General features: G+C 34.8%; 2 protein-coding genes across 2 annotated transcripts; one reads left to right on the forward strand and one right to left on the reverse strand.

Annotated features, from left to right (window-relative positions):
- The first annotated feature begins 6,179 nt into the window (after positions 1–6,179).
- LOC149076264 (phospholipid phosphatase 5) lies at positions 6,180–13,643 on the forward strand. The gene is made up of 7 exons (XM_089243832.1): positions 6,180–6,462; positions 9,036–9,141; positions 10,731–10,818; positions 10,950–11,013; positions 11,119–11,243; positions 12,289–12,459; positions 13,338–13,643. The coding sequence occupies exons 1-7, from the start codon at positions 6,389–6,391 to the stop codon at positions 13,517–13,519; spliced, it is 810 nt and encodes a 269-aa protein (XP_089099958.1). The 5' UTR covers positions 6,180–6,388; the 3' UTR covers positions 13,520–13,643.
- A 3,268-nt stretch (positions 13,644–16,911) lies between these two features.
- Positions 16,912–25,122, reverse strand: Trs23 (trafficking protein particle complex subunit 4-like protein Trs23). Its single transcript, XM_089243833.1, has 5 exons — positions 24,864–25,122; positions 22,334–22,508; positions 19,157–19,260; positions 18,239–18,365; positions 16,912–17,639 (listed from the first exon to the last, which is right to left on the reverse strand). Exons 1-5 carry the CDS (start codon positions 25,036–25,038, stop codon positions 17,567–17,569), a joined length of 654 nt encoding a protein of 217 aa, XP_089099959.1. The 5' UTR covers positions 25,039–25,122; the 3' UTR covers positions 16,912–17,566.
- Positions 25,123–25,309: the final 187 nt, after the last annotated feature.

Here is a 25,309-nt window from a genome sequence, read left to right on the forward strand (position 1 = left end):
CATTTTCTTTGAATTTTAACATTACCATTCATTGCGTGATGTAAGATCAAATTTGGTTAGTAATACGAATTGTATACTAGACAACCAATAAGCAATGAATGAAAATATATTTTGCCAATATTCTACCGAAATATGTAAATAAAAATTTATATTATTTTGATTCCAAAGTATGTTTTAATCTATCAAAGTCAATTTGCTTCCTCTACGATGAACCTTCGCCGCACTAAAGAGCTTGCTTGGTAAATCACTTTAGCACGCGCGGGATCAAACCCCACAGGAGAAACAGTGCAACCTGGATAGCTAACTCGACACGCGCGTAATTTCCAATTTACCATAGACTATTAATATTTTAGCATTGTTTATCAAATGTGAGAAATTTAAATATATTGTGTAATTTTTCTTTTTTTCTCTCTATTGTCCATGTCTTACTATATAATTTTTTTCACAGTTATAATTAAATCGTCTTTCTAACTTTTGGCACTCAAACGAAGGGACAGAACCGTGCTGTAAATGACGTGTTTGTAACAACGTTTCTCAAACCATGCTAATTTAAAACGAACGATTGATTAATAAATTTCACGCTGTCTCAACAATTTAATCGAAAAATGTCCTGGAAACACGTGTTAATTGACAGATTTAATTACTTTCGCAGTAATGTGTTGGTACAAAACAAAATGTTGTACATTTAGTAGATTTTTTCCCTATAGATATGCATGCAGACGCCAGTAAAACTTCTATGATAAAATTATCCGACCGTACGTGTCGATTTAGGTGGAAAGTGCCGTAGTTTTTAATATTATCCGTCCGTCCTGTATTTCGATTAAAGTATCGGTTTCTCATTATTTTTAATAGAAATTGTTGAGACAAAATTCTTCAAAACACTTGGCAAAAATGTTTAATTAAAACCTGGAACTGAAAAGTTTCAAAACTATGCACATCTCGATGTTATTATTCCAACTACTTTATCAGGTCGGCAATTGAATTGAATTTCTGGCTACGAGTCTGGTCCAAATATCCTACAAATGCGAAAAAAAGCACAACTGAAATCTAATTTTAAATTAGAATAAACACTTCAAGAATTAAATTTTTTTTATTTCATTTTCGGATTTTTATCAAAAGTCATTTGAACATAAAGAATACTTATATGCAAAGAAAAAAAGTCATAAAATTGAATTAAATTACTCAAAGAACCATATATTGAAGAAGATATTACCTTTATTTTAATCTTGAGGGTTCGTCTAATATTTTTTAAATACAAAAAAAAGTTACTGTGCCATAAACACCGAAATTTTTAACGCAATATTGAAATTTCATCATTGAAAAATTCAATTTTTTAACGTTTAAAATTTCAAAAATCAAAACTGTATTTATAAATGCAATTCACGTTAATTAAGGTACTAAATAGTGAGATATTAATGCCATTTGAAATTTTAATATTGAATAATTTTTTTAAATGACATAAAAGAATTATTTTTACTAAAGAGTGTGTGAACACTTTTCTTCTCTCATGTTTCTTATTTCACGCATAAGATAAAAAAAACTACATGTAATATAATGTGATATAAGATCGCGTGGAACATGTACCTAATGAATCGACGCGAAGAATCGACGTTACGACGAATTGAAGCTGCTTCAAGTTGACGCGTAACGAGTTGAGCGTGACAAGTTGAGTCCAACGAATTGACCGGCTAAGCGTCAAACATTATACATAATTAGATTTTTACGGAGCTGTCTGCAAACGTGAAAAGAAATTGTTTTTTTTTTCATTCAAGATTTTCATTTTTAATGCCCGAGTCCCCCTTTTTCAGACACCCTGTAGTTTCTGATTTATTAGTTGCGTACTTTACTTTTGACTAGTGGGTGCGTTCATGGATAATAAGTAGCTTGGAAAGTAAGGTTAAATTTATTTTAGGAGTTTAAATTTCTGAATATTTTTCACGACCTCCCTTACATGGCCCCTCCAGAGGGTCACGACCCACAGTATGAGATCCCTTGCTGTAAATTAAGTTTAGAATCTCACACCCAAAGCAGCAACTAAGGAAGTCTATTGCCCCGGGCAGTGCAGGGCCGCCTTAAGAGCATCATGGGCCCCCGGGCCGAGTGAGCTTTCTGAGGCCCTAGCAGGCAAATTCTCGGAAATTTTAACCAGATCTCATTTTTGTGAGGCCCCCGGGCCGTGCCCGGGTGGGTCCATTCCTTAAGACGGTACTGGGGCAGTGGACCAGGAAGGGCGCTGAATTTACTTATCGGAGTTTACTCTTTTCCCGTTCAAAATTGCGAGAGTGGGGGTTCCAAAACGGGTAGCATACTGGCGCCGAGTGACGGAGTAAATATTCGTTTCTAGTAGCGGCCTTTCTCACACCTTTGGGAGGGTGGAGGGCGAATTTTCAGTGTTTCCATGAACGAAAAGTATTTTATTCCAATTGATAAAACCGATTTGTTTCCAAAGGGACATTGGGAACATTGGACATTAAAAGGCTAATCTTCAATATTCACGTAGAGTTACTAATTGATCTTAGTTGTTACATTATTCGGATCCCGCTGTTCTAGAATCTGCATCACTGCAGAGGTCCAACACAGTTTTAATCAAAATACAATTTGTTACTGACGGTTCATGTCAAACTGAGTTCAAACTGCTCATCTCTCTCTCAGAGGGAGGAAAAGAAGGGGGCCGGGAGGCGGGGAGAGAGAAAATGAAGAGTCTATTTTTACAGCATTATTTGGACGTTGTTTTTTAAATCTAAAAATTTTCCCTTTTTTAAATGATTAAATTATTTCATTGCCAGCAAACACCCGAATTCTTAACGAGTTTATTGTTCATGTTCCGTGTGTATTTCTTCCATTTAGCAGGAAAAAAAAAAGCAGTGTTCGTTTGCTTTTTTTGTTTTGACTCTTCGTACAAGCTTAGAAATTGACCTAAGCACTTGTGGGGGGGGGGGGGGGAGGTCTCCTATTTATTAACACAACAAAACTTTTTCTTATGTAGAAATATTATTTTTCCATGGATTTATTTCAAATTTTAACACATATATTTGATTGTGTATATCCTATCCTATGCCAGTGCGAAATTTTACACAGATCGCCAATACTTAAAGTGTCTACAAATTTTTAAAAATACACATTGAAAACAGATTGCGCCCATGATAAAATAACATGACATCAATGAAATTGAATAAAAATTGATTCAAAATAAAGGAAACTGTTTAGTTCATGAAATGATGAAAATAAAAAAATAAATGATGCGGAGGTAATTTTTTTTACATTTTTTTTTTTTTAACTTTAGCATTTTTAAAATTTGATTTTGAATAAGATTGAGTTGATGAAAAAAAATCTCAATCTTTTTCAACATTTTACGAACTGAACAGATTTCTTTTTTTTTAAATCATTTTTTATTAAATTACATTAATTTCATGCAACTTTATCATACACTCAAGCTGTTTTTAATGCTTTTTTTTGAAAATTTCTGAAAAATTAAGTACATTGGAGCTATGTAAAATTTTATTCTGACATAGGATAGCATACACACAATTAAATATATGTGGCAAAAATTTCGAATAAAAAAAAAATCAATGGACAAATAATATTTCTACATAAGAAAGTTTTTTACCATGTTTACAAGTAGGAGACCCTTTTACCCAGCGGTGCACAACATTTTTTGACACGTGAAGCCCTTTTTTGGTATATACCGTGGCGGAGTCCCGTAGGCAATTGTTTTATTTATTAATCAAAGTTATTGATTTATTCTTACTAGTTAAAAATATTTATTAGTATTTTTTCTCAAATTCACTGTTATTTTTAATTTTCTTCGAGGGGCTCCGTGGAGCAGCAATACCGAGATACCTGGTAAAATTTTATCTGCTTCATTTCGGTCATCCTGAAATGTTTCGGATTCTTTACATGCTTTTATTTCCAATGAGGCAGTTAAAACGCGGATCAGGAAAATTTGAAAAACAACTTGAAGGGTTAGTAAAATTTTCTCATCGAACTGGTGCTACCATCTGACGGTGTGCTTACAAAACTTAAGTATTCAAACTCCTCACCAGATGACAATATGAACCAAAATATAATTACAACCATATTTTTTGAATTCAAATGCGGAACATCATCGAAGGGTCACCAGTTGTTCTGGAAATAGAGATTCAACTAAATTTAAATTCAACTCAACAGCAAAATCTGAAAGCAAATCTGCAGCAAATCATAATTTATTTCACGCGTTGCACTGGTATTCACAGTTGCCAAGTCATGCAAATTACCTGAACTTATATTGGACCATTATCCACAAGACAGAAGTGATTACTTTTCTTAACATTTAGTTATCACGTCGTTCCGGACGAATTTCTCATTCGGAATGAGCAATGATAAATTATTCTGAGAAAGCTAACATTTTCATGTGAATCAATTATCTCAACTCGAACAATTATGTCCTGTATCTTAGAGATACAGTATGATTATCTCTTGATTCTAAATAATCGAGCTTATATTACTGAAGAGAGTATGACGTCAGCGGACTTCGCCATGGCAGTAAGACGCTTTCATATACAGGGGTAAGGCGACTACATAAGGTTATTATTCTAGTCGCTATATATAGGGGTAAGGGAAGTATACTTAAAGGGAAAAGGGGTTCTAATGGCAGTGCTGAGAACGTCGTCCACAACATCATTCGCCATAAGATCATGTGACTTGATGAGAACACACAATCTCCCGTTATTTTCTTACGGCATAAATAAGAGTTTAAAACAATAAATAAAAGAAATAATTTCAGCATCGATGAGAAAATTCCAAAATTAATGAAAGAGATAGTTTCAGTATTGATGAAAGAGATAGTTTCAGTATTGATGAAAGAGATAGTTTCAGTATTGATGAAAGATAATTCCAGCATTAACGAAAGATAATTCCAGCATTAACGAAAGATAATTCCAGCATTAACGAAAGATAATTCCAGCATTAACGAAAGATAATTCCAGCATTAACGAAAGATAATTCCAGCATTAACGAAAGATAATTCCAGCATTATTTAACGAAATATAATTCCAGAATTAATGAGATACAATTACGGAATCAATGAAAGAAATAATTTCAGCATTAATAAAAGAAATAATTCAAAAGAATTAATCAAATAAATAATAATTAATAAAGGATTCCAGAATTATTGAAAGAACATTCCAGAATTGATGAAAGAAATTATTATCCAGTATTAATGAAAGAAATTATTATCCAGTATTAATGAAATAAATAATTATCCAGTATTAATGAAATAAATAATTATCCAGTATTAATGAAATAAATAATTATCCAGTATTAATGAAATAAATAATTGAATGTTTTTTCATATTTAGAGATGAGTTCTCTATCTTTTTTTTTAATCTTTAAAACGCAATATTAGTAGGCTCACCATATTTCCTCGAGAGAAATACGGGACATTGGGATTCCAAATACGGGAAAATACGGGACATCGTCAATTATCGCCAAACACGACGCCACAATATTGCTGAAATTGCGGGAAAATCACAATGGCGGGAAATGATGCGTTACTGCAAATTGCAGTGGATTACAATGCATTCCACGAAAGACAAACGTTCAATCAAATGTGGGAGATTAATATTCTCATATATAGTTGTAATTATCATAAAATAATTCATGAGTTGAAAAATAATGTCAATCTTTGACTTCAATAAAGAATAAAAATTCAAGTAGGCCTCGTGTAAAATACGGGAAAAACCGGGACACTCTTGCCAAAAAGTCGGGACGGCCAAAATAACAGCAAATACCGGGACTGTCCCGAAAAATACGGGACGTATGGTCACTCTAAATATTAGAGACTGAATGAACATTTCAATGGCCAAAGTGCCGGGAACGAACCATCGAGGAGAAATAAAGTATTTCTCCTCTAAGGAACGAACTGTGTTTTCACCGAGTCACGTGATTTTCTTGCATTCGATGTCACTGCCGTCGCGGGAGCCGGATGCTCCCTCCAGTAATACAGTATAAGCCCGATGTTCAAAATGATTATCCTTTATTACCACATCAAATTAATCAATTCCTTTTCAAATTGAAAAGCATAAACACTCGACGTTGTAATATTCCAAAAATATATAACTTCCAGTTTATTTTTCTAAAAAAAAAGAAAACATTCAGCGATACGCCCGTTTCCGAGTTCCTCCTTATCAACACGGCATCATTAGCTGAACATGTAAACATATGTTGTGGCATTTAAAGCTTTTTTTTTTTCTCCCTATTTCATCGCAGCTGAGGATCCAATTGCAAAACCGAATAAACATGAGAGGAAACGGGACAGATGTGATAAATTTAATTAAAATTTCATCTTTTATTTAAGCTTCTCGATTAAAAGATTTTTCTTTCCGTATAAATACGTCGAAGAGAAAAAAAAATGTATGAAGGTAGAAGTAAACATTACATAGCTATTGAAATATTTACGCGTATAATGCTTGGTATAATATTCATGTAAGTTGCGTATTTAAACAATGTATTTTTCATGAGGCATTTTCATTAGATGTTCATTCTTTCCCCCCCCCCCCCCAAGTTCTCTTCTAATATTTCGATTTTTTTCATTGAATAATTTTGTTGATTGGTTGCATCACATTTATGTAATGAAATATATACATTCATGTTAAAATTATATTTATGTTTTACTAAGGAGTACCCCGTTTTTTTATATCTCTTCTCATCATAACTTGTTTACTTTGACCCACTTCATCAGAATGCTATGAAAACTGATAAAGCCTGAGTGGCGCAGTGGTAAGATGCTTGTCTTCAATTTTGAAGGTTACCGTCAAAGTCCACGGGTTCGAATCCAGACAAGAGTATCAAGAACAAGTTCTTTACATAGTGAGTCTGGGGTAACCACTAATAGATGGTGAATTCATTTCCCACGTGGTTGGAAATTACCATATGCAATATATGGCCAGGGCCGTCTTAAGAGTATCATGGGCCCCCGGGCCAATTGATTTTTCTGAGGCCCTACCAAACAAATTCTCGAAAATTTCAACCAGATCTCATTTTTGTGAGGCCCCTCTTTGCTTGAGGCCCCCGGGCCGTGCCTTAAGACGGCACTGTATATGACCAGAGTGGGTGTGCAGTAAAGTAGTAACTTACAGAAAATTTTTACAATGTCAAAGCTACACAAAAAAACGGATTTGCCAACAACGTCCCGCTTCCCCCAAAATGAGTCAACTTCCCCATGGGGTCTCCCCAGCCTGGAGCCCTTTTGCGCCCTCTTCCTCGAGTGAGGATAATTAAAAATTTTCATTTGTATTCATTTATCAACGAATAAAATTTAAGGTCTGATTTTCAGAAATGACGTTATTTTTCTGGCTTTGTACGGCTGATTCGTGAAATGACTATTACTACTGAACCACACATGCGCCTTGTCTATATTCCTCTGTGAAACTTCCAATGAATTGGAATATGTGTGTGTACCTGTCAGGGGCGTAGCCAGAAATTTCGTTCGGGGGGGACCAAAGTGACAGAACAATGGATTTGGCCATCTTTTTCCCTTTTTTCGGTCATTTTCTCACATTTCGGGGGGGGGGGACCAGACCCCCAAGTCCCCCCCCCCCCCCTGGCTACGCACTTGGTACCTGTTGTGAACCTAATTTGGAGTTTGTTTATGTGTAATGCTTGTTATGTCCATAGTGCTGCCATTAATTTTTCTAACTATGAGTGAAATGTAATGATTGAATAATTGTACTGTTGTAGCCCTGTTACTTTGAGTGGTGAGACATTTTAATGGGGAGATCAGCTTGCATTTGTACCTCAAAGTTAGGAACCACAGCAAAAACCAACTTCGGACGGACCACCACTATGGCAACAATGGGGTTTGAACCCAGGTCCTCACGATGCAAGTCTGTCACTATGACCACTCAATTAGCACATCCACTACGGGTCGTGAAGTGGCTGGAGATCTGTGGCCGGAGATCTGTGGCCTAAGCTCAAATGTGCTAATGTAAGATGGTCTGGTAGGCGCCAAATCCATTTTTTTTCATTGCCAGCGTGTGATATGCAGCTTCATATAGAAGCTGTATTAGCTCCATGTGATGAGAGAGAGAAATAACTATTTAACATAATAATATAAACATATAGTTAAATTAAAAAGAAAAGATTACTGCATTATGACCGTGATGCGATGCGTTGACATAGCTAATGTGGCTACAATTATCACATAAAAATATGCCAACTTGGCGATAGATAACGCCTTCTTTTCAGACTTTGGCTGAGAATCTCCAGCCACTTCACGAACTGGCTGTCCAAAACCCAAAATTCCGACACTGGCTGGCCAGGTAAATTTACAACAAAATTGGCCAATTTGCAAACTGGCAGATTTTGGGCTTTAGCAGTAACATATACACACATATGTATTAGATTGCCCACACACATCTATGCTGTTGGGGGGGGGGACATTACCCCTAACATCCCCCTCTCTGTCTCTGCCAAAAAAGCATACATAAGGAATAATTAAAAGGTTTTAATAAATTAAAGCCCAGAAAAAGCACAAAGAAATTAAAAGGCATAAGAATCTGCCGGAAAATTGAAAATCTTTTATATTTGAGGTTAAGAATGATTTTAAATAATTTTATGTCTGACTCAAATGTGGCTTTAAGACATGTGGATGTGGTAGCCCAGGCCAATAAGATACTTTCCTAAAGTACCAAAGGATGTTTAAAGGTGTCATGAGTTTGATATCTGGTTCATCCTTGTCAAAAACTTTCTTGACACAGGGGTACAACAGATATGGCAACTTGACCACAGAAAAATATTGCTACCACAGGGACTTCCACACCGAGGGGTTAGTGCACCAACATCCCGGTGAGTATGAAAAAAGGCTACCATTCGGAATCTCTAATAAATTGTATGTCCCAGTCTAATTAGCCCTCACATACAGAAAATGACCGTGGTGCGACGAATATGATCAATGACTTTTAGACATGCAATGATTTTTGTTTATTGCCATGCTGTAATTTTTTTTGATTTACTATGTCACATGCATGAAAGTTCAATGTATTAAATTTTTTTAACAGGGTCACAGAATATGCTGAACCATTTCGAAGGAAGATACAGCCAGATGAGGTTTGGCTGTATAAAAATCCTAGAAGACCAAGTTATGTGCCAACTTATCTTCTATGGGTAATTTGATGCTTTACATGTGTCCTGGGAATAATACCAGCAGTTTCTCAGATTTTTTTCTACATACTGGGAGCATTTACGTCCAATTAAGTCTCTTTTTGATTGAAATGAATCTGGAGAAAAAAAAACCCGATCGTTTTGATGATGTGGAATGCATTTTAGACATTAAAGAACAAATTTGACTGGGTCCCTATAGTTCGAAGTATGAAAGACAGGTTACACCAAGCCGAGATGGGGTGAAGTTCAAAAAAGAAAATTCACATGTCTCTGTGGGGAACTTGAGTCACCAACCTCTCACAATCCAGACAAGTTCTTTACCACAGGGCTAGACAAATTTTTAAAAAATCTAGGTTCCAGAAAAAAATTCTTACCGAGAGAAAAGGGTAAAAAATAATTATTTTTTCTACTTTTCCAGGATATAGTGACCCTCTTTCATGTTGGCCAATATGCTGATATAAATTTTATATATTTTGTGCTGCTCTGAGCCTGCAATTCAGTAACTACACAAAGAAATTTTAGGCGCCAATACAAATTTTTTTTTTGCTGTGACAACCTTGCACTTGTCCAGATCTGCTCTTCTATTAAGCTACAGAGGAACAACATTTTCTTCCCTTAGATCGTATATGTGCGCTGAATGAGAATGCACATAGACAGCCTGTTGACTCAACTAATAGCTCTTAACAACAATAGCCCCCCAGATGGCGACATATAGAGAGAAAAGACATCACTCTCTACTGTTCATACAAAGTATGAAAGACTGCAAGGGAGTGACTGCTCTAGGGGAAGAAAATGTCAGTCCTCTGTAGCTTAATGATAGAAAGAGCCGGGATTGTGAGAGGTTGGTGGTTCGATTCCCCCACAGAGGCATGAAAATTTCCTTTCGGAACCTCATCCATCTCCGCTTGATATATCCAGTTTTCTATAGGCCTACTTTATATGAACAGTTGGAGGGTGAGACCATTTCTCTCTATATAGCTTCAAGCACCAGGTCACCATGATGACTTGAAATACAGTTTTGTAAATGTGATTGCTAAATTGGATTCTAAGGATGACAGAATTTTCTGACTCTCATTTCAGTATGTCTTTTAACATAGGAAGGAGTTATTGAGTCCCAAAAAAGTAGGGAAAAAAACACACACACACGCATTATCTATGACTGTTTCTTCCTTGAGCAAAAGCCATGCTTGGCTTCCACAAATTGGCTTTCAGCAAAATATTTTTATTTATTTAACAAGCATTGACTCAAAGCAGATTCTGATTCACTTCTCAAATGCTTCTGTGATCTGTCGTGAGAGATTTACACGTTGGCTATATTTCTGCAGGCTGCTAAAAAATTAATTTTGATATTGAAGTGCTAACACTCATTAATAGTGAGTGCATCAACCTTCAGTTCATCAGCTGTATTGCTTAAATTGAATTGAAAGATAGTCATTTGAATTCTATTAAAACCTTTAATTCCATTTATATTCAATTGTTCAGTGTTTCTTGCCTTATTTGGAAAACATATAAGAATAGTAACTGTGTTGCTAAAAAAAAGACATTAATTTTTTTCCTTCAAATTCCTGAATTATGATCCATTTTGTTTTCAGCCAATTATAACTATTGTGCCATTGTTCATTATCTATCTCTTGAACTTTGCTTTGAAAAAGAAGGGAGATGGATTTCAGGCTCTTATGGGTAGGTACATGCTGACAATTTTTTTTGCTTTTTGTGGTCTGCATGCAAAATTTTTATGAACAATTTTGAACAAAAACATTCTGTAAATCAAGAATAAAGTTATTGTCACAATTATTATTTTTTCATTGTAGGTCTGACATTAGCATTTGGTATCAATGGGGTGATTACAAACACTATTAAGCTTGTTGTTGGAAGGTAAATATGATTAATCTGTTCTGTTTTCATAATTATTGTGCCATTGTATTGATAGTTTATCAGTTTGAAGTATCATGATTGATCATTCATCTCTTTTTTGATCAGACCTAGGCCCGATTTCTTTTATCGTTGTTTCCCGACTGGTGAAGGTGACATAACATTGCCTTGTACTGGAGACAAAGATGAAATCATCGAAGGTTTGAAGAGCTTCCCTAGTGGACATTCCTCTTGTGAGTATATTTACATCAGATGATTGTGATATAGGGATAGGCATGTTGAATCAATTCATATTTTGCTAGCAGCCAGATTAGACTGCAGATTTAAACTTATACCATGTCTAAGAAACGAAGGAAAATTCTTGGGGTTGCTAGTATGCTGGTATTGGATCAAATAATTTTTTTTCCACTATGCAGGGCTATAGTGTGTCTTCTCAGGGCAAACTTTTCCTTGGGGCACCTCTTGAAAGGGTTATTTTTATGCAAAAGAAGTGTAAGCTTTTGTGGCGCTCCATTCGGCTTCAGTGCCCTGTTGCCCCAGCCTAGTTACGGCCCTGTCACTATGCCATTTCTGTGGCATTTCAAGTGTTATTTTCTTTTCCACTACAAGTCAGTCAGGAAATGCCAAGGGTTTGAAATGATAAGTGGGAAATATTTGTTGCCCAGCTGCTAGAATGGTTGTTAAGACCTGAAAAATAAGAATAGGACAGTAAGATGTAGCTTGTTCAAGTCTATTCTCATCCTTGTAGATACACATTATTCATCATTATTCTCATCCACATTATTTCATTGCTGTAATTGCTAAAAATCATCTCTATAATACGACATTCTGAAATCACCGCCTCTTAAATATAAAATTTCATTTGAATATAAAGTTAACCATTTAGTTAAGTGGTCAATGAATCAATTTTTGATTTCAGTACAAATTGTGAATTCAAGTATAAGCTTTATTTAAAATAGGGGGCATTTTTAAGAGAACGTTGGAACCATCCATAAAAACAACAAGAATGTCCTACAAAATACGGGTCAAATGGCCACCCTATATAAAACCAACTTTAAATTAAAGGTCTCAGCCAAGTTAGCTCTGATGTGTATGAAATCGCTATGGCACAATAAAAATTCTAAAATTATCCATTGAATCAGAACAAGGCCTTTTTTTAAATAACTTTTTAAAGAAATTGCAAAAGTGTTAAAGTTACATGATCCGAAGGAAAAGATTTCCAATTTTCTTATTGTATGTATGATTCATATCAAAACAATATTTCCTTATTTCTTGCAGTTGTCTTTGCCAGCATGATGTACTGCACTTTATACATGTGTGGGAAGTTGCATGTTTTCACCGTAAGGGGTAGAGGGGAATCTTGGAGATTAGTGATAAGCTTGTGTCCCATGTTTTTTGCCCTTCTTGTTGCTTTGAGCAGAACATGTGACTACCATCACCACTGGCAAGGTGAGTTCAATTTTCATGGCTAATATACAGGTAAGTCCTAATGTTAATTTCTTATCTCATCAACCGTTCATTGTAGAAGTATGGTTCCACTTGAAAAGATGCTCAAAATGTGTTCAGAAATCATCCTTTACCAGTTTCAAGAGTAAAAATACAGTTTGTTACAAAATAAAAAAATCTAAATGTTTATATGGACACCGTCCTGCAAAACCCAATTAAAGAGCTGCTACCCTGTCTTTTCTGAGGCCAGAAATATCCATGTTTCTAAGTGCAATATGCACTGATATAGTTGAGTTCAAAAACCAGAGAAAAGTTGCGAAAGAACAACATAAACTAATTAACGGCGCTTCTTTTCACACATTTTTCCAATTTGTGAATTCAACTATCTCAACAAATATTGCAGTAAAAAACATGGGGCATCTTTTGTTGGGCTAAAAAAAAACCTTTTTTTCAGGGTAAACAGTTTTCTTATTGAAAGTTAAGAGGACCGGGGCATATAAAAATTTAGATTTTATTTTACACACTGTATTTTCACTCACAAAACTGGTACAGGGTCATTTCTGAACATATTTTGAGCATTTTTTAAATTGGAACCATACCCCTATGACGAATGTTTGATGAAATAAGGCTGCATTATATAGGAGTTACAGGAAACCCTGAATAGTGAAAATACTGTATAATAATCACTTGCATAACAATATCTTATTACTCTCTGGTCGTAGAAAATTTCTTATTGTTACCATACACAATGATAAATTCTGTATAATTGATCTCTTAAGTGTACCTATTACCCACTGAGAAAATGTCATGTGTGAATAAAGTGTTTGAGAAAATTAAGATATGTTTATTGCCAGATATTCACTTCCAACTTTCTTTTGCAGATGTTCTATCCGGTTCTGTACTAGGAATAATTATGTCATGGATTTGCTATTTCCAATATTATCCCTCCCTTAGTCAATCAAATTGTGGATTACCTCTCTCAGCAGTACCGAACGAAGCAGTCAATGCTGAACAAATGAAGAAATCTGATAATCTGGAAAATGTTACGGTGAAATGGATCTGAGCTATGTATATTAAGATAACCAAAGAAAATAAGCCAGAGTTGAAAGAGATGAACATCTCTTCTGATACGTATGCTGTGCATATTCGACACAATTTCCAAAAGAAAAAAAATGTGTATGTGATGTTGTAAAAATTATTCTGATCGGCTTGAAATATTATCACGTCCGATTTATTTTCCTATAATTTTAATGAAAATATTCCAATTCATATTGAAACACATGAAATGCCCACCAAGTTTAGATCAAGTCATTCAGGTAGCAAAATTCCAGAAATCGGAACACAAATAGATCAATCATTCCTGTCATATTTCATTCCATTTTTAACGATACTGGTCAGGGTAATTATTATTAAAATGAGCTAAATACTGATCTCATTAATGTAAATTTTATGTTTGAAGAGCTTAAAATAAATTTGAACATTTGGAAATTAAATAAAAGGGAAGATTGTAAAAATAGACCTGAATTCTAAGCTATGTAGTCGAGACAGTTGACCAGTTATTACTTTCATTTCATTCCTTCCATGTAAGTACAGTAGAACCCAGTGATGCTAAGTATCTATTACAGTAGAACCTCAATAACTCAACATTTATAATTCTCATGGTTGGCATAATACTAAATTCAATAAGGGGTGGAGGAACCTAAATCCAAATAAGATAGCTAACCCTGATTAAGTCAACTATGATTTGTACTATATTGTCACAACTAATTTTACTAAATTGCCCCCAGTTTATATATTTTCATGATATTTCTCCCATATATCTTAGTTTTCTGCCATTTGTTGGTCAAAAACGCTTCCTCGTACCTTGGGGGGGGGGGGGTAGGGTCACTTTCCACTTTTTGGAAAGTAATGGCACGACCTGCAGACTACTAAAGCCACAGATAAACACGGATGATATCTGAAACTTTTGAGCTAGAGATTATTGAAAAAGCTAGATCAAAATTTTCAAGTTAAAAAATGAAAGTTTTCGTAAATTTCAGCAATTGTACTGCTCACTCACATATAACAAACACGTCGATACACTTATGTATTTTCACTGTGTAATTCAGGATTATTCCAGATAATTTTTTTGTTGTTAATTTGTAGATGGTTGGTTGGAAGTGTTCAACTATATAAAATACATGCACATGGTATAAATAATGTTTAAAAATTGTGATAGCGGAGATCAAATGAAATTTCACTAACTTGACACCCACTAAGTCTACAAGTTTATCAAATGACACTCTTAGACTGTCGAGAATAATGGTCACCAACTCAACTGAATTGTAAGAAAGTAGTGCTTTTGCTGACTATACTGAACTATTTTCTGTTTTTACTTCCCCTCTAGCCCAGGGCTTGTTAAATCCGAGGTGTCTGGTCATACAATGGCGACTGAAAAAATGTGTGATTATTACCTTGGAGACAACTCAAAATTTTCTGTGTTTATGTCAGCATATGCACTAATGCATAGAGGCGAGGTCAATAAGTTGCGGAAAAGTAATGAAACAATTTTTTTTTCCGAAGGGGCTTTCCCCTGATTTTTTTTTAAAATTTGTCAAGTCCCTCTCTTGTTCTAGCCCATATTAAAGGAGATTTTCTTCCCTACTCAACGAAGCAGGCATACTTTCTTTGCCTTCCATCATGTGTAGGGAAACAATAGCTTAACCATCTCTTTGACAAATTTTAAAATATTAATGTATCCTATCATTTTTTAATCACATCCTGTTTGGTATATATGCAAAATTTCATAATTATTTTGTCAGAAATTGCAGAGATTTGATTAAGAATGTGAAGAATAGTATGATTACCCTATTTCTCTTGTGCTAGCTGCCATGGGTTCACGACTTTTGAAATAATTTTAGGGTCTTCCAGAGGGCTTACATAGATTTTTATTTCAAAGAACCCCCCATCTCCAAGACAATGGTTGTGAAAGTAATTGTGAAAAATCACAAAATATCAATTAAATAGCATTTAAGTTATTCAGAATTAGTACGGGGAACTTAGCAAGTATTTTAAAATCAATTTTTTTTTTACAATATAGAAAAACAGCAGTTACACGAAAGATAAATATTATCCTGCAAAAAATGCATTGGATATTTCCATGTAGTACTTCTTGCAAGGAATATAGTACTATTCAACTCAAATAATCAAGACTCTACTGTGATTCCCATATTGATTTGAAAAACTATGTTCAATTCAGCTCTTTTATACAATGCAGTTGTGTCATAAGATTTATTAATTTCTCTTTGCATTTACAATTCACTAGTTAGGTTGAAACATCTCTCAAGCACTTCTGATGTAACAGGGTTCTACTGTATTAACATAGCCAAAAAATTGTCATTAAGGAACTTTGCACTTTGTGATTGGAAACTGTGATTTTGCCACAATACATAGAAAGTGAAATTTTAAGCAGAACCGAAGAATTATAATGTATATATAGTTATTGAAGGTGGCTTTCTTTTACTTTATTGTTGGTCCAATTTTTTTTCTTCGAAATTGTATTGTTCAAGAGTTTAATAGGTGTTTTTATTTTTAGGATAGTGAATGTGTTTTGTTTATACCTGTATGTTTTATAAATATTAATTTTACTGATACAAGAAAACCCACCGCTTTCTTACTGCGAGATAGTTTCTGCTGGCATTATAAAATTTTAGGTAAACATTATGCAGTTAGATAGAATTTATATTATTTAAATGTATACATACAGTAGAATCTCGATAATCAGAGTCTCAAAAGTTTGAGGATTTGTATCGATGTGGTCTTGGAATGCTGAAATATTTTTCATACACTTCCTTTCAAAACAATTTTTTCTCTCACCATATAAGAACATGTTTTGTTTGTTTTTTCAGCAAATGAGAAATTTGATTTTCACCATCAACTTTTGTACTAGAGTTGCCCAGTCTGATTGTTTTTCAGTTTATGCTAATTTTCAGTAATCAGAAGCAAAAAGTAAGAAACTTTATACTGTGATTCCCATTTGATTTGAAAAACTATGTTCAATTCAGCTCTTTTATACAATGCAATTATGTCATAAGATTTATCAATTTCTGTTTGCATTTACAATTCACTAATTTATTTTATGGAGACTTTTCATGTGCCACATTTGATGTATGTTTAAAAAAAAAATTATTTTCCACCGAAATGTATTCTTTCTTTCCATAACAAGGAAATAAAATTGCTATGACCAGAAAATGTGATTTTTTTTCCCATTAAAAAAAATCACTTTAAGCTGTATTAAAAATTCCATTAGAGCTTGTTGTCTGGATTAATATATGTACAGAAATCAGCTATGTAGCAACAGCTGTTTTTGGATATGAATGCAGTTATACAGAATTGAATTTTAACAGATTCTAAGCTTATTAAAGTATCTAAAACTAACCTGCATGCTGTTCTTCTCGGGCTTATACACGAGTATATATAGTAATTTCTTTAGTTTGTTATTTCATAAGTATATATACAACACTTTAGTCATTTAAAAAAACTTTCATAATAATATGGCAAGGATTTCACTGTGCTTGTGTACCTTAAAAAAGAAATCAAATGAACACGCAAAAGTAAAAAAAACAAGGTATATGTTGAACTTTCTTGTCTAATTTGCCAATGAATAATGTACATTCATTTCAAACTGAAAATATAAACAAATTCTGAAACACAAGTAAAAATTTTCTTTGAGAAAAATATGGTAACAGTTTATTTTTATCAATAATCTAAGCCTGAAATTTTTTTTTATTACATTCATAGATGAGTATGGCTGAAGTATTCATACCAAGCACAAGCAAAGTATGAATTTGTGTATAAAGTATATGCAATATATTTATAAATCCAAAAAAAATTCATACTTTTTCTGAAATTTTTAGCAAATAATTTTGGCAACATATTTCCGTCTGAATAATAATTACATAAATATAAATGTTTTTCTCCATTTTCAACAGTTGCTTCATATAATTAAACATAAATTCGATGAAAATTAGTTTACACATTTACAAGAAAAAAAACTCAGTTCATATATTTTCAACATAAAAAATACTGGTGATAACTTTCTGTACACATAAGATTTTTGCTGTATACTTTATCATACGTTGCTCACACCAGTTTTTTCAGATTGTTCCAATGCTGTCTGGAGATTTGTATCGAAAAGTTCACACCTGCATTATGGAAAATCGTGTAAATATTTAGAAAAAAAGAGACATTGCATGATACTCTGAACTGTGACCTATCATCATGTAAAATCTGAGAAATACATTTAAAATGGGTATTATGTCTACATACAAGTTACAGTGGAAAATCTGACACCATTAATTATACCCCTTCAATCCTTGATTTGAGAGCCAATTTCTTTTGATGTACCGACTCCTAGTAGATCTAGATCCAAGGAGAGGGAAGATACACACTGTTTGCCACATCAATCACACTGTGTTCAGCTTCGCCTTAAAAACTGGTTTTTCCACAGATCAAAGCACTGTAGTGCTGGGGGTATGGACCCAGCTCTAGATGAGAGCAACAATAAAAAAAATTTATGTGTGTGTGACGTGCATGAGATTTGTTCCGATACCAACAGAGGTGAGAAAAGGGTTCCCACCCTTGTTCTAATCAAATCTGAGTCATCAATTGAATCCTATAATGCCTTGTCACAAAAAATTTGTTTAAAAATTGGATAGAAAAATTATTTCATTTAACTCTTTTACATATTTGAATGATGAGATTCTAAAATCACCGACAGATGGTATAAAAGAATTTTCCTCACCTAATTGGCATTTCCAATGAGTAGAAAGGATTCTTCAGAGCATAATCAGCATAAATCTCGTGAATTTTTCGTAGCAAAACCTCTACACCTGTTTGCTTTGGATCTGCAATGACAATGAATTTTATGCCTGCAGAAAGACAGAATAAAGTAGCTCATATTAGTTTGTCAGATACACATACAGTAATAATATTAACAGAAAGTCTTTCTTAAACTCCTTAGAGAAAAAATTGTATTTGAAATACAATAGAGACTCATTATAACAACCGGAATGGTTACTGAAAATGGATGTTACATTGAGTGGTTGTTGCATCAAAATAAAAAAAAGTAGCTGCTTAAAATTGCATATTTGGATGGAATTAAAAAATTATATTATTGAATTAGTTATATGTAATAGCAATGAAAATATATATCAGGTTATAAAATAACAAAATTTAAATATAATTCAAGGTCCAAGTACAATTTAGGGTCAAAGCTACCATTGTGGTTGTTCCAGACAGCCAGGTTGAATGAATGTGAACACGAATGCGCATAATGTGAACAAGAATACTTAATAATCTACAGACAAGTCCACTTGTCTGCATATAACCCATAAAGGAACCCAGGTTTGCCCATCATTAGGGAATGTTTTGATATCTTGCAAAAGATGTGAGGTGGGATGAATGTGGTCATGCTATGTCTACATATTCTCTTAGAGCAAACAATCCTGCAAGGGTGCAAATATGCAATCGTGACACTTCACTTGCAATTTTAAATGCAGATAACAACTCTAACTTCACTAAATGTAATTGCACACGGCCAGGTAGATATACACCCCATGAAAAGAGGTGAGTTGAGCATAGTAGCAATAAACCAGGGTTGTGATCAGTTCAGAAGCAGCAGTAGTTTCTTGAAATAAGTTTTGGTTTGCATAGCACTTACCCGTGATTGTTTGATAGCAATAGAGCTTGAATGTGTCAGCTTCTAGAACTTCGATACCAGATGACTGAGGCTCTGGAGATAACTGAGAGGCGATAGCAAACAATCTGCAAATACATCACAATAACAGTGCTCAACTTTCTGTTCTTTACAAATGTATAATGTCTTTAACTTCTAAAAAATCCTTATTTGAAACAGAGATATAAATCACAGAGTACAGTAAAAATCAATTATGACGAGAGCTGACAATAGTAAGGAATATTATCGCTATAACCAATTACTCATTATGAGCAAATTGAAATTTTTTGCTTTATCTGCATTACCAATTTATTGAACATTGAGTCATTTTATTATTGACCGAGCAAGATACGAACTCCAAAAACGTTTTTGCATATAGCTTTAAATGGTTTTTCATTTTCCAAGTGTCTAGCGATCTAAAACAATGTTTCCTAAAGGGAGCAATATCATCTCCTGGGGGGCAATGGAATGATCCAGAAATATGGTAGAAGCTATAGGTTCAGTATAGGATCTTATGGGCCGGCTCTCTTGAGTTTGGCAGCGATGAGGAAAAATAAATTTCTGAGAAGGGAGACCGAACAAAAAGTTTGGTAAACTATGATCTAAACTAGTGTTTCCCAAAGTGGGCGATAGAATGGTCCAAAGGGGCGATAGAAGCTACGGATTTAGCTTAGGATCCTATGGGTTTACTTGAGTTGGGGGGCGATGAGAGGAAAAAAGTTCTGGAGAAGGGGGCGATGGAATGAAAAGTTTGGGAAACTATGATCTAAACCATAGTTTCCCAAACTTTTTGTTCCATCGCCCCCTTCTTCAGAGAAATTTTTCTCTCATCGCCCCCCAACTCAAGTGAACCCATAGGATCCTATGTTATACCCATGGCTTCTATCGCTCCCTTGGACCTTTCCATCGCCCACCAGGGGGCAATATTGCCCACTTTGGGAAACACTGATCTAAACCATAGTTTCCAACCTTTTTTTTTTTTGTCCTATTGCCTTCAGAACTTTTTTTCCTCATTGACCCCAACGCAATCTAACCCATAGGATCCCATGTTATACCCATAGCTTTTACCGCCCCCCTGGAATATTCCATCGCCCCCAGGGGGCGTTAACGCCCACATTGGGAATCACTGATCTAAACCTTTGTGGTCTTCTCGCACTCTGTTTAATTCCATGGCTTTATGAACGTGTTAGTATTATTTCTTTGATGTGCAGTTTTCTAGCATAATTATTGCAAAACCCTGAAAATGATGTCTCCATCTTAATTCGTCTAGACATTCTGATATCTTCATTTTAGAGGCCTCACGAAAATTGCATGGGACTGGGCAAAATCTTAGGGCAACCACCAGTAGTCTACTTTGTAAAAGACTAATTGAAGGGAATGAAAATCTAGCTTTTTCTCGAGAATTTTTGGTACCAATTTTTGTTGTTCACTATAAACATATATTTTTTTGTATCTTTGTTATGGTAAATATGATAAATCTGGTTATTATACATAATTTCCGATCATTTTGGAAAGGTTGGTAAATGTATCACTTTTACCAGCGATTATGCGTAATACCCAAGCAGTTGACAAATTTCATAAATTCTTGAAAATAGATAACAGAAAAGATTATAATTTTTATCTACTGTAATGCATAATATATATAAATGCATTATACCCAAGCATCGTTGGTAAGCCATGATAAATCATACTAAATTCATCACACCTGACAGCTATTATGCATAACTGCCATTTCATATTGGTAAATAGGATGAATTTGCCCAAATGCCATGAAAAGATTCATTATGTGGATGACCGTTACTAGTGAGTCTGAGCTGGATATAATGAACTCTGTGTGTGTGTGTGTGTGTGATTCAATGAATTTTTTCAGACATCCCCAAAATAACTTTTATAATCAACTCCAATTTCACGAATTCTGAAATTGGACCTTTAGATAACGAACACTCATTTAACAATTTTTACAATAACAACCCGATATAATGAACTCTCATTTGAAAATTATAAGAATTTAACTAATTTTTATAAGTTTTTGAATGTATACAATCAGATCCCAGTACAACAAACTCTTATTTAACGAGTTTTATGATCTGACCTCAATATAATAAACTCTTACTTGTGTGGTAAATTTCACAATCATACTTCGATATAAAGAACTCCCGTTTAGTAATTATTAAATTTAAGAAATTTTTTCACTTTCTCATTAAACACATTCACACAGGGACAGGATTCGGAAGAAGAAAAAACCGGTTGGGTTGTGAAATTCATTAAATAGGAGTTCATTATATCAAGGTCTGACTATATAAAACACACTACCGAAACTCATTTTAGAATTTTTTTTTTCATATTCAGGTTACTTGTCCAATTCATCAATTACACCTCGGCGGGGGTTCTCAAACTGTGTGTCACCAACCTTTGTCAGGGGTACCACGACATGACAGCCAGACAGAGGTTTTTCGAAGAGATTCTTTGCTGAACTACTCTGAGGAGCCGCAGATAAATGGAGATTAGGGAAAGAGGCACAACAGGTTGAAAACCCTTGCACTAGGGTATTATGTAGGACCACAACTGTGGGAGGGCGGGGAGCAAATTTCAACTTATAACCTCTCCTTCAACATAACAAGAGGTGCGGCAAACTATGCACTTGCCCCGACTGACCAAGCATCTGATTACTACACTAGACTAGCATTGTACATAATCAATAAAATTGATAATTTTTTAGCATTTACCAATAATGGTAACTGGGTATTATGCATAATTGTCAATAAAAGTGATAAATTTATTGAAATTACCAAGATGATCAGTGATTATGTATAATAGCCTAACCAGTTATAATGCATATAACTGATTCGTCACATTTACCATAACATCTTCAACATGAGTTTGATGACATGCACTAAATATCAATCATAATAGTGAAATTCTTGTTATATAAAACTTTTACCGTATTTGCCCAAAAAAAAGAAAGCATTAGAAAGAATTTCCAGTGAGGGAATAGCTCAGCTAATATCCAACATTTGAAATGCTTTTAAGCATAACATGTCATATATTAGATCATGCCAAGGATCATGTTCACCAACTTGATCAGTTCACATAAAAATGTGTCAATACATTTGCTTTTTTTTTTATAGAAACACTTATGGCTGATGCGAGCAATTTACTCACGAGTGAAATGTACTCGCCAAAACTATTTTTTCATTTGTTCCAAGCCGAGGTCGTCCAAACTTGAGATCAATCGGATAGTTTTCTTCTTTTTCCAAAACTTCAAATACGTCTCTGCCGTCAGGTAGCATTCGACCGCTCACAGGAGCTCCATTAACAGCCAGGAGTAGATGGCCAACTATGGAATTAGAAAACACTTTCATTTCACGCAAAGAAATTAACTAAGCAATGGCAGTGTATAACCATTCTTTTATACCAAAAGGGAATATTTTTCAATCTGCCGGACTGATGGAGTTAGTCATTAGCTGTGAGAAAAACGGTAGGGGATGCCCCACAGGAGTGCTCACCTCATTGCCCACAATTCTAAATTCAGAAGCAAAACAGTGTAATATGTCAGGGAAAACACCTTTAACATCATGAAAATCAAGAAGATGGCAGAAAAAAATAAAATTCTGCAATTCGACAAGCTAGAATTTTGCAAGGAGGAATTCTGAAGCCAAGAGAAAGCCCTAGCCATGTGATTCACCGATCCATTTCATCACGAAAAATCAAAAAAAAAAAAAATTAGATGCTGCCATATTTCGTAGTAGATAGGCATGTAAAGTCTTCGTCCACTAATATGATCACATCAGGACTCTGGGTTTCTGATAACCATAACCGGATGGCTACTATATCTGGAAAAAAATCCTATTTGCAAGTATGGCGACTATCGCCGCTGTGGTGGTCATAGTGACAGACTACTTTACCGCACACCAACTCCAGTCATATATTGCCATAGGCGATATATATTGAAAAATATATTGGCGATATATATGTTGGAAATTGCCATATGGAAATTTGCCACATGGCAATTTCCAACTAGTGGAGTTCAGAGGGAAATGAAGGCATCATCTATTGGTAAATGTTTGATAGGTAAAGAATTTTTTCTGATGTTCTTTTGATAGTGACAGACTGGCATCATGAGGACCCAGGTTTGAATCCCACCGTTACCACGGTGGTGGCCATCTGAAGTTGGTTTTCTGTGGTTCTCAACTTTGAGATGCAAATACAGGCTGATCTCCCCATTAAAAAAGTCTCCCCACAGAGAGCAATAGGCCTAAAATGATGCAATTATTTGATCATTACACTTTTGTCATAGAAAAATTGATGGCAGCACCACACAGAAACTTCCTGTTAGGTTCACAACACGCACACTCCGGCACGTACCAATTCGTTAGAAAATTCACAGAGAAATATAAATGAGGTGCATTTGTGGTTTCATAGTAGTATGGTGACCATGCATCCCGTTTGGTCAAATGGGATGTATAGTAAATGGATATTGGTAAAACGTGACAACTCTGTTTTTCTTTCCTACATAATTGGCTGCAAAATATTCAATCGTTTTTTTAAATTTCAAATCGGGACTTTTTTTCTCCCTTTTAGCTAAAATAAAAACATGAAAACACTGCATCAACACAATAAATGAAACATTCTCTCGGCCATACAACACAAAAAATTTGGCATAACATGATATGGCGATGTATTACAAACACTAATTATTATTTAGCTGGTGGAGATTCCATAAGCAGGGTTGTGCCAAATTTTGGAATTTCCAATTTTGCCGAGGTTTTTGCCCGTTGGTGACTTAAAATTATTTTCCTTGCCAAACACCTTTAACATCATGAAAATCAAGAAGATGGCAGAAAAAAATAAAATTCTGCAATTCGACAAGCTAGAATTTTGCAAGGAGGAATTCTGAAGCCAAGAGAAAGCCCTAGCCATGTGATTCACCGATCCATTTCATTTGGATTCTGTATTCCTATTCCAGCAACCACAGCCAACTGAATTTTTTGTTACGGTCACTGTTCGGAACCATGCAAGGGGTACATTACAAATACAAAGCCACAACAGGCATAACGAGATGGCTGAGAAAAAGATGCCCATGTTTGTTGATTTCGGCAACAAACTATAATTTCTTTTGCAGGTATCATGCAGACTTTTGTCGAAAACTGGTCTTTTCTCGTCCGATTGAAAAATTTTCATCCATGAAGAAATTCACGAGCAAAAGAATGCATGATGGCGAACAGGGCTTCTGCCTATTGCTCAATGATGACAAACATGATAACGAGACTTAAAACGCCAGTGATAACAACGACAATGATGGCAATAAGAAATTAAACTGTGCTAAATTATACAACGGTAGCATGTTGGCTTGAAAAACATTATTGTCGCCGATGAAAAGATTTGAAAAAAAAACCCAAAGCGTCAATGTTATCAAACAAAATTAATTGTCAAATTTGGTGCAACCCTGCTAACAGAATCTTAGCCGTTTAGCGCCAAATCACAACAAACTATGGCCACATCGCAAGCGGTATTTTGTGAGTGCAGCAGCCACCGCTTATAAGAACCAAATCAGCAAAAGAAAACGCTGTTTTAACGTAGAAAGGCTATCGGTTATTAGAATCAGTCGCTTATAAGAATCGAAGTGATGAACCAAACGTGATTTTTAAAAGTAGCGCCTACTGCGTTTATAATGAAAAGGTCGCCCACCAACCTCTGATGTTATCGGCTTGACCAAAACTGACCAGGATCCGATTGCTCTGGTACTCCAGCAAGAACTCCAGAGGGTAGCTGAAAGTCTTTTCAGTCTCCATGACTGGTACGTTGTGGTCATACTGGTATATCATACCTCCGGCTTTGCTGACCACATATATGCTCACGATACCCATGTCTGTTCAAGGGGAAACGGTTCAATTATTATTCCGAAATCGACCCGAAGCATCCGAAACGTAAATACAGACGGCTTTGACTGTTACTATTAGAAATGGTAAACAAAAAAAAAATAAACAGTGTATGAGTAGTTTGCAAGCTTATCGCCAGATGACAGTAACACTAACAGATCAAACCTAGACTGCTATTCTTTGAGACCATATATTATGTAAAATATACGGGACAGAATTTTTTTTTCCCAACTTTTTGCAAAGTAACTAAAATCACACT

The sequence above is a fragment of the Pholcus phalangioides genome, unplaced genomic scaffold (genome assembly GCF_987345545.1).
Source record: "Pholcus phalangioides strain wild (caught in Gottingen) unplaced genomic scaffold, Ppha-v1.0 ptg000015l_1, whole genome shotgun sequence".
Lineage (NCBI taxonomy): Eukaryota > Metazoa > Arthropoda > Arachnida > Araneae > Pholcidae > Pholcus > Pholcus phalangioides.